The 13,460-nt window shown below is 47.2% G+C and overlaps 1 protein-coding gene across 21 annotated transcripts in view; it reads right to left on the minus strand.

Annotated features, from left to right (window-relative positions):
* Positions 1-13,460, minus strand: part of CCDC57 (coiled-coil domain containing 57) — a 110,495-nt gene that overhangs the window by 16,802 nt on the left and 80,233 nt on the right. For all 21 annotated transcript variants that reach the window (XR_015147363.1, XR_015147362.1, XR_015147361.1 and 18 more), the window contains one exon: positions 12,892-13,108. Coding sequence is in view for 13 of the 21 variants with exons in the window: in XM_086356722.1 (XP_086212848.1) it covers positions 12,892-13,108 (217 nt within the window). In the remaining 8 variants the exon portion in view is untranslated. The remainder of the gene's footprint in view (positions 1-12,891; positions 13,109-13,460) is intronic.

Consider the following 13,460-nt stretch of genomic DNA (forward strand, 5'->3'; position numbering starts at 1 on the left):
GGAGTGCCGCAGGGGGCTGGTGCTCAGAATGCTGGAATGGGGGAAGGTGTGTCCGGCCCCCAGGGCAGGGAAAGGCAGCTCCTCTCTTTCTGAAGGAATGTTTGCATTCCTTAGGAGCTTCTGCCCATTATCTGTGTGACCCCAGGGATAACCTTGGCCCCTGTGGACCGTCTGCCTGAGGATAAGGTCAGGCGTCTCTGCTCTGGAATTCCAGGGGGTGGGGAGAGGGTTTGGATGTGAGAACTCTGGCCTGGGCGGTGACTCACTGCCAGAGGTCTTGGAGTCCTCCTTTGGAAAGGGGACCCACTGACTAGATGGCATGGGTTTATGGTGGGAGTGGCTGCCTTAGCACAGGTGGGCACCTGGCAGGCACTCAACAAACATTTGCTTCTAGCTGGACTCTTTAAAAAAAAAAAACATTCGGACTGCATTTATTTGTAAAAATCATGTCCCGCTCCTCCCCGCATCCTGCACCCAATGCCCTCCCCAGAGCAGGGGCCACAGCCTCTTCTAAGGCACTTTTCTACCCTTGGTGTTCTGACTTCAAGACCACAATGAATATGCATTTTCTTCTGTTGCCACCTTTCATGGTCACCGTAAAAAAGGGTACAAAACTGAACAACACACAAACCACACATAAAATGCCCAATCTTACCCATAATTTAAAAACTGCAACTAAAACCCATCAGATCAGATCAGACCAGATCAGTCGCTCAGTCGTGTCCGACTCTTTGTGACCCCATGAATTGCAGCACGCCAGGCCTCCCTGTCCATCACCAACTCCCGGAGTTCACTCAGATTCATGTCCATCGAAAAAACCCATACTGAAATACTATTTTTTTAACCTATGAAACTGGCAAAAAAAAAAAAAGCTTGAGAAAAATCTACCAGTACAGGTGTGAGGAGACGGGATTTACACCCTGTGGCCACGAACATGAATTGCACCAACTCTCTGAGGGTGATTTGGTAATACCTCCCAGAGCTCAGACCACTCATATCTTTGACCCAGAGATTTCACTCCTAGACACTCACCTGTCTACACATTCCCATAAGCAACCACCCACACCAGCAGATTCATGGCAGTACTGAAAACTAGAAGCAACCCAAGTGTCCGTGAATGTCAGACAGGTAAAAGGAAGTACTCACACACAGGACCACTGAACTACTTACTGTAAAGATCTGTGAGCTCAGTGTCAACCAAAATGGAGAAACACTACAGACAGAAACTTAAACAGCAGCAAGAGGATATACACACACACATTTAAATATAAGCTTCCATAGCCACAGAGTACAGAGCACATCTGGAGAAGAGCAAGGGAACCAGACAGAAGGCCAGGTGGGCAGGGGAGGAGTGGTGGAAAGGACTGATGTCCACTGAAAACCCTCTACGCTATTTTGGTTTATTTCTTAGCCAATGGAGTGTCACTCATGCTGGAGGAGGTCTGGAGCCCCTCTGCTTCAGCGGACACGCCACGGCGTCGTGCTGAGCTCGGCTGCCTGCACACACAGCACGGACACGAGGGAGGCCACTGACTCCAACAGCCCCTGGGACAGAGTCACCAACAAACGCCCTCCAAGAAGGCCAGGCGGCGGGGCCTCCCCCCAGGCCTGCTCTGCTGGCAGGTCAGACGCCCGTACTTTCTGGTGCTGCCTTGGCTGAGTGTTTTTGCCACTTTGCGTATATCTGGTCAACTTGGATGAGTTATTTATATGTGGCTGACCCTTGTCATGTTGCTTAAAAATGTCCTTCTAGTTGGGTTATTTTTGAAAAGGTTAAAAAAGAAACATCTTAGAAATCTGTGATTTTTAAGTTACATCTAAGATGATATAACCTTTACAACTGATATAGTCATTTGTAAGTAGTTCTAATTCGGTGTAGTTTTAGGTTTGATTTAAGGCATTTAGCTGGGCCTGGGCTGCATTTTAGTGTGTGGTCTGGAGGCAGGCGGTGAGGACAGAAGCATGCTGCATCCCCACCCTGCTGGGTCTGGGGCTCTGATCTGTAGACTCTGGAAGGAAGGGCTTCTGCTCTGTGCCTGCCCCCCAGCCATCATCAGGCTGGGTCTCCCTACTCCCTCTTCCCCATGCATTTTATTGCTCTCAAACTTGAAAACCCACTTCTTTAGCTTCAAGCAAAATTCTGTCCCTATTTCATTGAATTACACTAACTGTTTACTTCAATTAGGAGAAAACAGCTGTCTTTATAATATTTAATACTCCATCCAGGAAGAGTCTGTCTTTCAAATCTGATACTTCTTAGACAATGCATGGTGGTTTCTCTAATCACACACACTTCCTGAGCCTCTGGATCCTTGCGCTGTGGACACGAGGCCTTGCTGGACTCCCATTCTTTGCAGTTATCTCTCTGCACATCCTGACTGAGCACCTATTGTGTACCTACCTGTCTGTGCTGGCCAGGGGACAAGGATCAAGGAAGCTGCCCCCACCTCCACATTCTTCCAGCAGAGAGGAGGACAGAGTCAAGCTAAATGAGAAAAACAGCAAGTGATCTGGAGACTAGCATTAAGTGGGAAGAAGACAGGAGACAAGCAGGGGGTGAATTTTGGAGGAGGTGGTGAGGGAGGGCTTTAGAGAAGAGGCGGTTGCTAGGGAGAGGAAGGTGGGGCATGCCCACCCACGTGCACAAGGGGCTGCATGCCTGTACAAGGTGGGGTGGGAGGGGGTGCAGCACGGAGCTGGGCTGCTTGTGTCTGGGGACAAGGGGTGATGGGATCAGAGTCCCAGAGCCACAGTGGGCAGGAAATGGTGGGGGGCAGGAGGGAGAGAGGAGGGAGTGAAGTGGGGGGAGAGGGGTGGGGAAGGTGAGAGGAGGCTAGGCATGGAGAGACTACACCCATCAGATCAAAGATCCAGGAGGATGGAGGAGGGGTTGTAGTGGCCCTGGGGTCTGGGGTGTGGCAAGGCCCAGGGTGTCAGGCTGCAGCCTTGCCTTGAGAGCAGGCTGCAGCAGGACTTGGCCAGGCCAGACCTGCAAAGCGGCAGTTCTGTGTGCTTGTGGCCGGATAGGGAGTGGGGCAGGGGCGGGGCAAAGGGGGGGGACGGCGGGATGGGGGTGGGTGGCAGGGACAGGTGGGGCAGGTAGGGGCAGGGCAGAGGTGGGAGGGTCAGCTCTGGTCTCACTTCAAAACCAAGAGGAGTGTGGCTTTTCAGCACAAAAACCTCCCTCCGTCCTGAGAAATACCATATAGTTCTTCATGTTATTAATGCAGATGCCACAACTTGGCAAACTATTTCATTATCACTTTTAACTCTGTTCATGACTGCTAGGTCTCACAGTCTGCTATTTACAATGTGCTGAAAATGTTAAAAAAAAAAAAAAGCAGAGGGCAAGACATTCCACTTTCCAGAATGGAGCTTCCAGACTGCTTGACTGCGGACCAATACCCACACCATCCTTTATCATAAATGCTAACATGCTTACATCTTAAACCAAGTTGTGGCTATCATTTGAGTCACCAATAAGGTTTTAAAAAGTACTCTTATACAAAGTAGACATATCAGGTAGTTAAATTATGCATGCTCAAACATTCAAGATTACAAGGAGAGCATAAAGAAGCTTTATGGGAGCTTAAAACAGCTAAACTGCATTAATTTCAATCTTTCTTCCAAACCAAACCAAACCTTTCACAGGGTGAACCAAAAGCCTAGGCAGCAATCATTCTTACTTTTTTACTGCAAAGAAAAAGAAGTAGCAGCTTCAACCGCTATAGGCAGGTGTCAACACCTTCCCCTGCACAGACTCAGCTGCAGCGCACTTATAGCCCTTTCTCAGCTTTCTTGCCAAGGAATCCCAATGCTGTTTAGTTTCACGCAGTAAGTTCTCAGGGTCTAAGACAGTCTCCCGTGACTGGTCAAGAGAGGCCACATGACCCGGGCAGCCAGTGAGATGGAAGAGCGAGTCCAGGAGCTCTAGGGAAACTTTCCAACTAAAAGAAAGAAAAGCAGGAAGACAGAAGTAGGTCTTCTGATGTGATGCTTGGAGCTGCTGCAGCCATCTTGAAACCATTAGGAGAAAAGAGCCTCAGAGAAGTCAGCTTTTGAAAAAGAGGAGCCATTTACTTTGGCCTTGACATCCCGCTGCTGTGCATGCACACTGTGTGTCAGAAAGGTTATGAAGATGCTGGCCGCTTTGGCTCCCTCCTCCTCATTCAGTGACCATGTGTGCTTATCAATGGATGCATGATCAGATAACGGTTGGGGAGATGCCTAATGCCACTTTCATCAGGTTGTGCTGTAACTTGTAGCCAAAAGCATTTAAACTAATACACACAACCCCTGCCTCCTTCCCACTGCTCCGGGGCGGTGCTGGCGGGGATACTCCTCTCATCCCATCACAGTCATCACTTTCACCTCCAGCCACAAGTGGGCTGTTCTTGCCCTGATCCAGGCCCTGCTGTCCATGAGGCCCTGCTAGGCTGATGGCGCCACCCTTACTTGTCCCTGCTTCACTTGTCACATGAGACCCTTCTTTTTTTTTTTTGCTAATATTTATTATTTTATTGATTTGGCTGTGCTGGGTCTTAGTTGCAGCATGCGGGATCTTCAGTTGTGGCATGCGAACTCTCAGTTGCAGCACGTGGGATCTAGCTCCCTGATCAGGGATGGAACTTGGGCCCCTGGCATTGGGAGCTCGGAGTCTTAGCCACTGGGCCACCAGGGAAGGCCCTGTCAGATGATAGTTTTGCACTTCTCTTTCTACCTCCTCCTCCACCTCCTCCTCCACTCAGAGTCTGTGGCTTTGCCCTGTACTTGAAAGGAAGACCTGCCTCTTGAGAAATCTGTATGTAGGTCAGGAAGCAACAGTTAGAACTGGACATGGAACAAGAGACTGGTTCCATATTGGGAAAGGCTGTACTTATTATCTCCTTGCTTATTTAACTTATATGCAGAGTACATCATGAGAATCACTGGGCTGGAAGAAGCCCAAGCTGGAATCAAGATTGCCAGGAGAAATATCAAAAACCTCAGATATGCAGATGATACCACCCTTATGGCAGAAAGTGAAGAGGAACTAAAAAGCCTCTGGATGAAAGTAAAAGCGGAGAGTGAAAAAGTTGGCTTAAAGCTCAACATTCAGAAAACTAAGATCATGGCATCTGGTCCCATCACTTCATGGCAAATAGATGAGGAAACAGTGGCTGACTTCATTTTTTTGGGCTCCAAAATCACTGCAGATGGTGACTGCAGCCATGAAATTAAAAGACGCTTACTTCTTGGAAGGAAAGTTATGACCAACCTAGACAGCATATTAAAAAGCAGAGACGTTACTTTGCCAACAAAGGTCCGTCTAGTCAAGGCTATGGTTTTTCCAGTGGTCATGTATGGATGTGAGAGTCGGACTGTAAAGAGAGCTGAGCACTGATGAATTGATGCTTTTGAACTGTGGTGTTGGAGAAAACTCTTGAGAGTCCCTTGGACTGCAAGGAGATCCAACCAGTCCATTCTAAAGTAGATCAGTCCTAGGTGTTCATTGGAAGGACTGATGTTGAAGCTGAAACTCCAATACTTTGGCCACCTGATGCGAAGAGCTGACTCATTTGAAAAGACCCTGATGCTGGGAAAGATTGAAGGCAGGAGAAGGGGATGACAGAGGATGAGATGGTTGGATGGCATTACCGACTCAATGGACATGAATTTGGGTAGACTCTGGGAGTTGGTGATGGACAGGGAGGCCTGGTGTGCTGCATGCTGTCCATGGGGTCGCAAAGAGTCGGACACGACTGAGCGACTGAACTGAACTGAACTGAACTGAAAGGAGGAAATAAAAGGAACCCATGGGGACCTGTTTTTCCCACCACTGGACCTGCTGTCAGGATGGTTCTCCTCCAGCCCCTGCAGGCTTCTGCTCTGGACTCTCTCACTGGGTATCTCTGCATGGCTGACAACTTCAGAAGATGAGAATACCACTCCCTTGGGGGCAAAGGGCAGATGTGCCTATAGCCCACTAGGAAAGATTCGGGTTCTGCCCATTTGGGGCCACTCAGCTGAGACTCCTGACCTGGCCCGTGGGACAGGGGTTGAGGAGACCCTTTGGCTGTCTGCTGTGCTGCAAGTGACGAGTCCTCCTTGCCTTCTGCAGGCGTCTGTGAAGCTGTGGAGACTTGCTTGTCAGGTGTGGTCAGTAAAGTTCCCAGTCTGGGTGTCCATCGCCTTCCCTCCTCTGGCCTGTCCTATTAAATCCAAGCCCCTCAGCACACCTCGCTTCTCTCCTGAGTTCGTCCACCTCCCCAGCCACAAGCATCGGTGTATCTCTCCCATCTTCCCCACCTGCATATAGGCAGGCTGTGTCTTCACAGTTTCCTCCAATGTTGCTTTTTAAAAACTATATTTGTTCATTTACTTTTAGCTGAGCTGGGTTTTCATTGCTGCGGGGGCTTTTCTCCAGTTGCAGCGAGTGGGGGCTACTCTTCGCTGTAGCGTGGAGGCGGGGCTCTAGGCTGAGAGGCCTTCAGCAGTTGCGGCACGTGGGCTCAGCAGTCGCAGCTCCTGGCTGCACAGGCTTGATAGTGGTGGCGCACGGGCTTAGTTGCTTTGTGGCATGTGGGATCTTCCCAGATCAGGGATTGAACCCTTGTCTGCTGCATTGGCAGGAGGATTCTTTACCACTGAGCCACCAGGGAAGCCCCAATGTTGCTTTTTAAATGCTGCTTTTCAGAGCAAGACCTCTTCAGTAAGCACTCCACCTGTTCTTCCCCAGCCTGTTCAGCCGGGAAGAGGATGGATGACCATTCCACTACTCCACTAAGACCGCCACAGTGACATGGAACACTTTTCTGCCCTGACCTTCCCTGACCTCTCTGCCCAGTTGACCACCCCCTCCCTCTTAAAACTTTTCTTTATAAAAGATATCCAAACTATATCAAGCACATATAATATACATGTATTGTTTAAAGAATTTTTTTAAAATAAAGAACTAAACAAAAACCTGTGTACTCAGCTTGAGAAACAGCGTTCCTATCACTTGTGTTTGTCAATGAAGTTTTATTGGTACACAGCCATGCCCATCCCGTACATATTGTCTGCAACTGCTTTTGAGCTGCGGGTGGAGACTGCAAGAGAGATCACTGGGTCACAAAGCCAAAAATATTCACCATTCGGCCCTCCTTCACAAAAAAGTTTCCTGATGTCTACTCTGGAATTTTTTTTTTAGTGAGGGATGTGTGGGCAAAGTTGCTCAGTTTTTACTGCCTGAAAAGTCTTTGTTTTGCCCTCCTTAGTGGGATTCTAGGGTGACAGCTGTCTTCCCTCAGCTCAGACAGATACTGTCTCCCTGTTTCAGGCTCCCCACTGTGGCTGGTGAGAAGTCCAGTATTCCCCAGGCACGTCTCTTTGAGGGTAACTTGTCTACTTCCTCTGCCGGTTTTCAAAACAATCTCATCACCTCTGGTGCTTTGTTAGGACCGATCCAGGTGTGGGTTTCCTTTAATTATTTGGATTAGGATTTGATAGACTTCCTAGGGTTGAAATTAGGATCTTGCCATACTGCTTCAGCCCCCTCCCTTCAAATGTGGCCCCTGCCCATCTTCTCTCTCCCGCTAAAGCTCTGACCAACATGGGTCAGACCTTCTTACTCTAGTCTCCAGGCTCCTGATCTGTTTTTCTTTTTTTTCTATTTCTTTTTTTCTTTTTTTAATCTGTGTGTCTCTGGGTAATTTATTCATATATAACATCATTTCATGAATTATGTAGTATATCAGTTCAGTTCAGTCGCTCAGTCGTGTCCCACTCTTTGTGACCCCATGAATCGCAGCACGCCAGGCCTCCCTGTCCATCACCAACTCCTGGAGTTCACTCAGACTCACGTCCAACGAGTCAGTGATGCCATCCAGCCATCTCATCCTCTGTCATCCCCTTCTCCTCCTGCCCCCAATCCCTCCCAGCATCAGAGTCTTTTCCAACGAGTCAACTCTTCGAATGAGGTGGCCAAAGTACTGGAGTTTCAGCTTTAGCATCATTCTTTCCAAAGAACACCCAGGACTGATCTCCTTTAGAATGGACTGGTTGGATCTCCTTACACTCCAAGGGACTCTCAAGAGTCTTCTCCAACACCACAGTTCAGAAGCATCAATTCTTCGGTGTTCAGCTTTCTTCACAGTCCAACTCTCACATCCATACATGACCACTGGAAAAACCATAGCCTTGACTAGACGGACCTTTGTTGGCAAAGTAATGTACCCTGCTGTTAAGCTCATCCACTGAGTTTTTAATTTCAGTAATTACAATTTTTCATTTATTAGACCTCTATTTGGTTCTTTTTTTAAGTCTGCTTGGTCTTCTTTATATTTCCTTGCTTCTTGAATGTATTTTCTTGCTGGTATTTTACTTCATTATGAAACACAGTTACTTATACCCTGATATCCCAGGTCTGCTTCTGCTGGCCTCATTTCCCATGCCTTGCACCTTGTGTTTGGGATCTTTTTTTTCACAGGAGTCTGATCTGAGCAAATTTTCTACAGCCTGGGATAAAGGTGATTCCCCCTGAAGTGAGCCGCCACTTGCTGTTGCTAGTTCTTGGGGATGCCACCAGCTCACAATCACTTGAAATGAAGGTTCTAGGCACCCAAGGGTTAAGTGGGACAAAACCATGAGGACTGACTCTTGGTGGCAAATTATTAACATATGTAACAATCTTCCCTTTGTCACTCAGTGCCAGATCACGTCCTCAGTCCTCACGTCCCTGGCCCCTGATGGCGGTGGGGGTCTACCTGTCCACCTGCACACGGAGACTATGGTCCTTGGAGTTTCAGCTTTGGGAGGTGGGGGGGATTGCGCCATCACATTCCTGCCCTGGGTGGGCTTGGCTTTCATCACCATCACCTGTTTTCTGAAGCCAGAGAGGTGACAACACCAGATTTCAAGCCCACCCAGGCTGGCGAAGTCCCTGGTCAAAGGCAGTCTCAGGTTGCTCCTGTTAGCCTTTGCTTGAGGCTTCTTTACCTTCTTGCTATTTACCGATGCCTCATAAGCGTGTCTTTACTTTTTATTCAGCAGTTTTAGCTACTCTCAGTGACAGTGTTAATCCAGCTACCCAGCCTGCTACATTATGAGAAATGGAAGTCTGGGGTTTTATACTCAACTAAAATATGTAAATATGAGACAAATAAAAATACTCTGTCATACAGAGGCCTCAAAGTTTCCTATATAAAAATTCTCTTTTATAATTACCTTGGAAGAAGAAAATACATCTAAGAGGATACTATGAGAGAGCTGGAAAGCAAATATGGATAAATTATAAAGGACTTAGTCAAATTCACTTTTGTTTAAAAGACAATCACCTCCTGCCCAACAGCTAATGCTTTCATTGACATCAGTAGAAAATTAGAAAAATACAGAGGTTGATAAATTTAAGAAATGGACGGGTAAAATGAAAATAAGTGGAATCTTAGTCACTGAGGAAGAATAAGCATAGAGAATGTAACTTAAAAACAGGCAGAAGGCAATGGAAATGTGATCTCCCTGATGAGACTGGAGGAAATAAAAACTTTTAAAAGCACGCTAAAGACAAAACACAAACTAAGCTGCTGGAGGACAGCGCTGATACAGGAGCATGGTAAGGGAAGGGTAGGAGACACTGAACAGAAACAGGCTTTCAGACCCGGGGAAAGGAATACCAAAAGGGCACCGCGCTTTCTACAAGCGGGTGCCACTGGCAGAAGCAGGCACGTCAGTCACTGTAGCTAGAGCAAAACTATACTCTCAGAAGAGCTGACACCATGGTGATCTTATTCTCTAACCAAAATGTAAATATGTTAGGGATCACTAACTAGGACTTCCCTGTTGGTCCAGTGCTTAGAATCCGCCTCCAATGCAGGGGACACTGGTTCAATACCTGGTCTGGGAAGATTTCACATGCCTCAGGGCAACTAAGCCTGTGTGCCGCCGCTACTGAGCCCGTGTGTGACTACTGGAGTCAGCATGTCCAGGGCGGAGGGGAAAGGAGCTGAGCTTCATGAAAATGGGCAAAGATAAGTCAAGGCTAAACTTACTTAAAAACCACCAACAAGAAAACTGCTAGACAGGACAATGCTCCTGGTCTCTTTTCCTGCACACATTTCCTACAAATACTTGGTAGAGGAAAAATTACCTCTTTTAAAGATGAGGGGGAATAAGGTACAAAAGTGCTATGAGAAAAAAGGAGGAAGGAAACCAGCAAAATGGCAATGAACATTTACCAAAAACTTCCAACAGAGTCGATGAAAAGTACAGCAAAAAGTTTCCTGAATTTAAAATGTACTGAATGGCTTCCCTGATAGCTCAGTGGTAAAGAATCTGCCTGCCAATGCAGGAGACACAGGTTCCAACCTTGATCCAGGAAGATCTCACATGCCTTGGAGCAACAAAGCCCATGTGCCACTTCTATCAAGCCTGTGCTCTAGAACCCAGGAGCTCAACTACTGAAGCCTGTGAGCCCTGGAGCCTGTGCTCTGCAATAAGAGTGTGTGTGCAATGAGGAGCAACCCTAAAAAGAAGTCCATGCTCCTCAACTAGAGAACAGTCCTGGCTTGCTGCAACTAAGAGAAAAGCCCATGCAGCAACGAAGACCCAGCATGGCCAAAATAAATAAATTAAAAAAATTATATATATATATAATATATACATACACATGTATATATATATTTATATATATTATTTATATATATAATATAGATACATACATATGTATATATTATATATAGACATACATATATGTATGTGTATATATAATATATACATACATACATATATATATATATATGTATGTATGTATAAAAGACAGTATGGCTTTAAAAATATATATACTGAAGCAGCAGCTTCTCAGATACACGAGCTTGGGCAGAAGATGTGAGGAGAACAGACCAGTCTGCATCAGAGGAGACTACTTGAAGGCATCACAGGGGTGACTGCTGCCCCAGGGAGCAGAACTCAGACTAATAGGAGGACTTGGCTTCTTCCGGACGCAGGACCCAAGGTTAACAAATCCTGAGAAGAATCACAACAGAGTTTTGGGGCTGGGACTAAGGTCTGTACAGGAAAAGTAAAAAATAAATAAGTGAGAATTACCAGGAAAACTCTAAGAAGCATAATTGGAGAGTCAAAGTCAGCAGACATTATGAGGGACCAGGAAGTGGTAACAATTCAAACAGCACTGCATGTGCATGGACTGAGACCAATGAACCACAGGACAGAACAAGAGCCCAGTGACTCAAGTACACACAAAACATTTAATATTATAGTGAAAGTAGGATTTCCAACAAGTGGGGAAATGTGAGTTACTCAGTAACTGGTGGGGGTGGGAGGATATCTGAATTGCCACCTGGGGTTAAAAAATAAAGTTTGGTTCCTATTTCATAACCTACAAGTGTGATAAAACTCCAAATGGATCATGGATTTAGATATGAAAAAAGGAAACCATAACTGTGTTAGAAGAAATCATGGCAGAATAATCTTTCATCTTGGAGTGGAAAAGACCTAGGTATAGCAAAAATCCGAGAAAGGATTAAAAACAAGAACATAAGTTAGACTACATTTTTAAAAATGTGCATGACAAAAAGCCACCATAGGCAAAATAAAAGAACAAATGAAAAACTGTAGGAAAATATTTGCAATTTATATCTCAGAAAAGGTCTAACTTCCATTATATATAATGAGCTCATACAAATCAATAAGAAAAAGATTATAAACCCAATAGACCAATGAGCAGAGAGCTGAAGAAAAGGAAAAGACATAATTCAAACATGTGAAAAGATGCACAACCTCCTAACAGGTAAAATGCGAAATAAAACGACACCTATCAGACTGGCGAAGACGACAGCTCGACGGCACTGCTGGACAGGAGTCTCAGCCTCTGCTGGGTGGCTGGGAGCTGCTGCTGTCTGATGGAGCCCAACTAACGATATCTTCCCGAACTAGACAGGCACATGTGGTGGTGGTGGTTTAGTTGCTAAGTTGTGTCTGACTCTTGTGACCCCATGGGCTGCAGCCTGCCAGGCTCCTCTGTCCATGGGATTTCCCAGGCAAGAATATTGGAGCGGGTAGTCATTCCCTTCTCCAGGGGATCTTCCCAACCCAGGGATCGAACCTGTGTCTCCCGCATTGGCAGGCGGATTCTTTACTGCTGAGCCACCAGGGAAGCCAGAAATGCACATACCTTTGGACAGAACAATCCCCTCTCTGCTGCTGCTAAGTCACTTCAGTCGTGTCCGACTCTGTGTGACCCCATAGACGGCAGCTAACCCTAACCCTAACCCTCTCTGGGAATTTACATTTATACTTTAATTCATGCACTATAGCATGTACAAGCTAATTCACTGTAACATTATTTGTAGTGGCAAAAGATCGGGAATAACCTAAAATGCCCATTGGCACACTGGGCACAGTGGGAGGCAGTCAGGCATTAAGGCTGAGAATGAGGATGCTAGCTGCATACTGATCTGCAAGGGGCTCTAAGCTCACTCCCCCCACCCTGGTCTTCACACAGCCTCCCTTTCACCCACCATGCTTGCTACACCTCGGTCTCATGCAGTTCCCCCAAAGGTTGTGGCCCCTCAAATGAATTTTCCTGATTACCTCACAGTGACATTATCGGGAGCAAGTTTTCCAGGGGGCTGAAGACACACTCTTCATGGGCTGTCCTGGCCTCCCGTGGCTGAGCAGAACACAGAATGCTTGCCACCCCTAGAGTTACAGACTGACCACGCTGCATTCACCCCTTGTGGGCTGAGGGTCCTTGTGACCTGTGGTCTCCACTATCAGTAAATGTGGTAATGTGGTCAGCTGGACGTGGGCCTGGGAGACACACTCCTTCCCTGGGGGACGCTCAGGCACCAGGTAAAAGAGGACAGGACTGCTGTTCTCATGGCCAGTATCCTGACTGACAGAGTAGCGGCCTACCTGGAGGTGAGTCATCCTGGGAAGTGAGGCCAGAAGGGCTGGATCCCAGGTCCAACAACTTCCACGTGTCCTGGAGGGAACTGCTGGCAAGTGACGAGGACCTTCGGGTGTGGTGGCCAGTTTCCTCCTGGAATTCTTGAGCCAGGCGTGGCTTTGGGGACCGATTTTCTTTCTGAGGAGCTGATCTGCAAGTCACTGTGGAGCTCCTGTGCTGTCTCTGTGAAAGAGAGTAAAGAGAATTATCCTTGAAAGCCACCCTCTCTCCCTGCCCTCCCGGGGTGATAAGACAGTCAACCTGGCCTGAGGAGCTCTGGACATTCAAACATGGAACATGGGGAATTCCCTAGTGGTCCAGTGGTTAGGATTCCTTACGTTCACTGCCAAGAGCCTGGGTTCAATCTCTGGTCAGGGAACTAAGACCCCACGAGCCATGTAGTGCGGCCAACCTCCCCGCCAAAGAAACAGGATTGTGAGGGAGGTGAGCCTGGAAATCAGGGCCAAGGCCCTGAGGTGAAGACACTCAGGCGGTGGTCACTCTCCGCGACACTAAGTGCTCCAGTACTGGGTGC

The sequence above is a fragment of the Bos grunniens genome, chromosome 19, assembly GCF_055505025.1.
Source record: "Bos grunniens cultivar Pamir isolate PY7600 chromosome 19, Bosgru_T2T1.0, whole genome shotgun sequence".
Lineage (NCBI taxonomy): Eukaryota > Metazoa > Chordata > Mammalia > Artiodactyla > Bovidae > Bos > Bos grunniens.